This window comes from Nanorana parkeri, unplaced genomic scaffold (genome assembly GCF_000935625.1).
Source record: "Nanorana parkeri isolate BGI_ZX_2015 unplaced genomic scaffold, ASM93562v1 scaffold1096, whole genome shotgun sequence".
Taxonomy (NCBI): domain Eukaryota; kingdom Metazoa; phylum Chordata; class Amphibia; order Anura; family Dicroglossidae; genus Nanorana; species Nanorana parkeri.
Genome location: NW_017307364.1, coordinates 22,199 through 25,378, shown reverse-complemented (window position 1 = coordinate 25,378; position 3,180 = coordinate 22,199). Strand labels below are relative to the sequence as shown.

At 43.5% G+C, this 3,180-nt stretch overlaps 1 protein-coding gene across 1 annotated transcript; it reads left to right on the top strand.

The window, feature by feature from the left end:
• Window positions 1-2,273: 2,273 nt before the first annotated feature.
• On the top strand, window positions 2,274-2,726 carry LOC108796347 (sialic acid-binding lectin-like). The gene has a single exon (XM_018567809.1). The coding sequence runs from the start codon at window positions 2,274-2,276 to the stop codon at window positions 2,676-2,678; it is 405 nt and encodes a 134-aa protein (XP_018423311.1). The 3' UTR covers window positions 2,679-2,726.
• The last annotated feature ends 454 nt before the right edge of the window (window positions 2,727-3,180 follow it).

Here is a 3,180-nt window from a genome sequence, read left to right as displayed (position 1 = left end):
GTCCAACTACATAACAGGTATGGGAGCTGCAGAGGGACACACTATAGTAGATTGTAATTCTGCCATGTCCTTGTGTTTATTGTTATAATTCCAGTTGGTGTTGGTTACTCATAGCTCAATACTTGTCATCTTTTCATAGATCTTCTCTGGAGTTCTCCGACTATCTAACAGGATACAGAAGCTAGAAGGGCGGTAAGTCACTTCCTAGTTTTTTGACGGTTTCTTTCTCTCCGTATTTTATAGCTGAACTCCCAGCAAACAGCTAAATACACAGAATATATATACTGCATATATATATGGCCGTTTCCCCACAAATGCCATCCATTTCTTTTTTGAGATCCATTTGTACCTAATCCTGGACATAGCCACTTTATGCATTACAGTTATGCATGTTACAATGCATGTTTTAATGCATAGTACCGGATAGGGTTGCCACCTGTCCAGGATTCACCCAGACTGTCTGGGTTTTGAATGCTGTGTCCGGGTTTCATGGCAGCTGAAACCCGGACACAAGATGTCAGGCAGACAGGGGCAACCAAAAATAGTCTCAACTGTGATATTTACATATGACTGGGTGACACTATGTACATATGAATAAGCCACGACTCTTTCTCCCAAAAACATTTTCGTGCGTCGCTTCAGTGTTCGGGTTTCGCTGGAAGAAAAGGTGGCAACCCTAGTACCGGAACATGCATCAACGCTGGGCGGGCAGTGTCATTGATTGTCAATGGCATACCAACACACTATACAGTAAAGGGCAGAGCACCACAATACACACAAACTATGAGCTGTGCTGTGCTGTGCTGTGCTGTGCTGCATGTGGTGTATCTAAAAAAAAAGGTCATCTCCAGGGGTGTAACTACAAACCATGGGGCCCCATAGCAAAACTTTGAGCTAACTCTCTCTGTAGTGGCACGCAGTGGGAACTGAGACGAAAAATATAATTGATCTTAACATCAAGTATGTGTCAAGGAAAGCAAGCAAGAGAGCTGCAAGCATAGTCAGTATAGTACTAGGGAGCAGTGCTGGGGGTAAAAGTAGCACAAATTATAATAATAATAATAACCCGAATTATATTTTATATTATGATAACATTAATTCTCTTGTACACACTCGTCAACCCTACAAACTCTAGCTTCATTATTTATTTTTTTTATAGAACTACAAACCTCGGCCCTCTTATAAGGTTTTAGTTTGGGGAAACTCTGGGATTTGTGACTGTATTAGGCATGTGGGGTATATTTCATTCTGTAGCAGAAATTCTGAAGGTTATAAATCTACATTGCTAATATAGATAAGCAAATGCTCCTTACTGCACAGAGAAGGATCTGTGACTAGAGCATCCTGAGGTCTGACTTCAGCCCTTCTATACTGGAAACCTCACAGTTTAGTTTTTCTAATCAGCACCCCCTAATGCTGGACCCCCCTCCTACCCCAGGCTCCATAGCAGCCACATTAACTCCTTTGTGACAGGAGAAGTACCCTGTATGTCCCGCAACAAAGTGCCAAAATGACTGCTCACGTACGATGTACGTGATCAGCTATTTAGGGTTCTGTAAGGCTGGCAACTGCTGAGAAATGAAAGAGTTAAGCTTTTTCAGACACCCAATCCCTTTCAGGTGTCCGACAGTGAGAGCAGAGCCACATTTACTGCTCTCACTGACAGCTGGTATAGATCGGGAAATCCCGATGTATACTGGCTTTTTTTCCCCAAAACTTTCAGCAATAGAAACATTTAGATACAGGTTTTTATTGCTGATACAATGTTGAATGGTTTCTGAACGTTGTTGGCACGATAAGAAAACCTTTTAGTGACGTCTGATCCTGAAATGCTGCAGGATCAGACGTCACTATCATTGGCTGTTCTTAAGTTTGAAGCAGCCTAAGGCCCCATTTACACACGAATCGGCCGGCACGTACAGCTCCGTGCTGAGTGCGTGCGGGGCTGTACCAAACAGCTGCCGGGAAGGACAGGTGCTGCGTGTGATTAGTACGCAGCCCCCGTCCTTCTCTATGGGGCTATGCGGCCGTACGCCCCCCTACGCTCACATCATTTGCAGGTTCGTAGGGGTGCGAGTTTTCTGGCCGGGACGCATACAGGATCCATTCAGGCGGCGTATGAATATGATCACCCGCACCCCTACAAAAACTGAAAACAAGCTCAGTCATGAAGGGGCTAAGGGTATCATGTGCATTAAATGGCTGTCCGTATTATTATTATTATTATTATTTTGAAAGAAAGAAAACAGGGAGTAAAAAAAGTAATGGTCAGAATGTGTCCAAAATACCCTCTTGTCCTGATATTTGGGATCATCCTGAGTCTCCCCCATCCGTCCTCATCTCAGAATTGGACATCGTTTCAGCAGAAGCACATTGTAGGCGCAGCAACCGTCAACTGTGACACCAAGATGCAGAACAGCATATTCATCATAATGGGTCGCTGCAAGCCAGTGAACACTTTCATCGTTTCATCTGCTACCACTGTAAAGGCCATCTGTAGCGCGGTGTCAGGCCGCGCCGATGTATCAAGTTCCTCAAGGTTCCAGCTCATCACTTGCAGACGCGCATCTGATGTGACTCCCCCTTGTCCATATAATATCACAAATGACAATAATTTAATCTGCATAAGATGCGAGAACAGACTTCCTGTGCATTTTGTCAAAATGGGAAAATGTTAAGAAATTGTTTCTTGAAATGTTTTGCTGCAGACAAAAATCTTGTTTTGCTGTATTCAAATAAACCGAAACATAAATCATTATTACGTTTTATTGTTGTCTTTGTCGTCCTAGGGGCGATTTTCCTCACTTAGTGAGGACAACAAGGCAGGAAGTGGGCAGAATCTTAAAGTGAACCTTTATGCCCTTTTCCCAAAAATTCACATCAATATGCAGCTCTGATGTAAAATTATACTATAGGGATAGATTCAATATTTTTCTTTTAATCTCCTAAACTGCGCTCCCACTTCCTGGTTTTCTGGAGCACTGGTGACATAGCCAGGGCCTCATAGGTGTCCCCCAGGAAGGCTACGTCACCAGTGCCTTCCAGGGAGATCTCCAGTCCTAACTGGGGTGAAATCTTGCAAAATCTGGGGGAAAAACATTAAAATAATTTTTTGCAGATGATTGTAATGGTGTACGGCGCATGCGTGAGATGGAGTGCATGATGCCAAACGCCTAATCT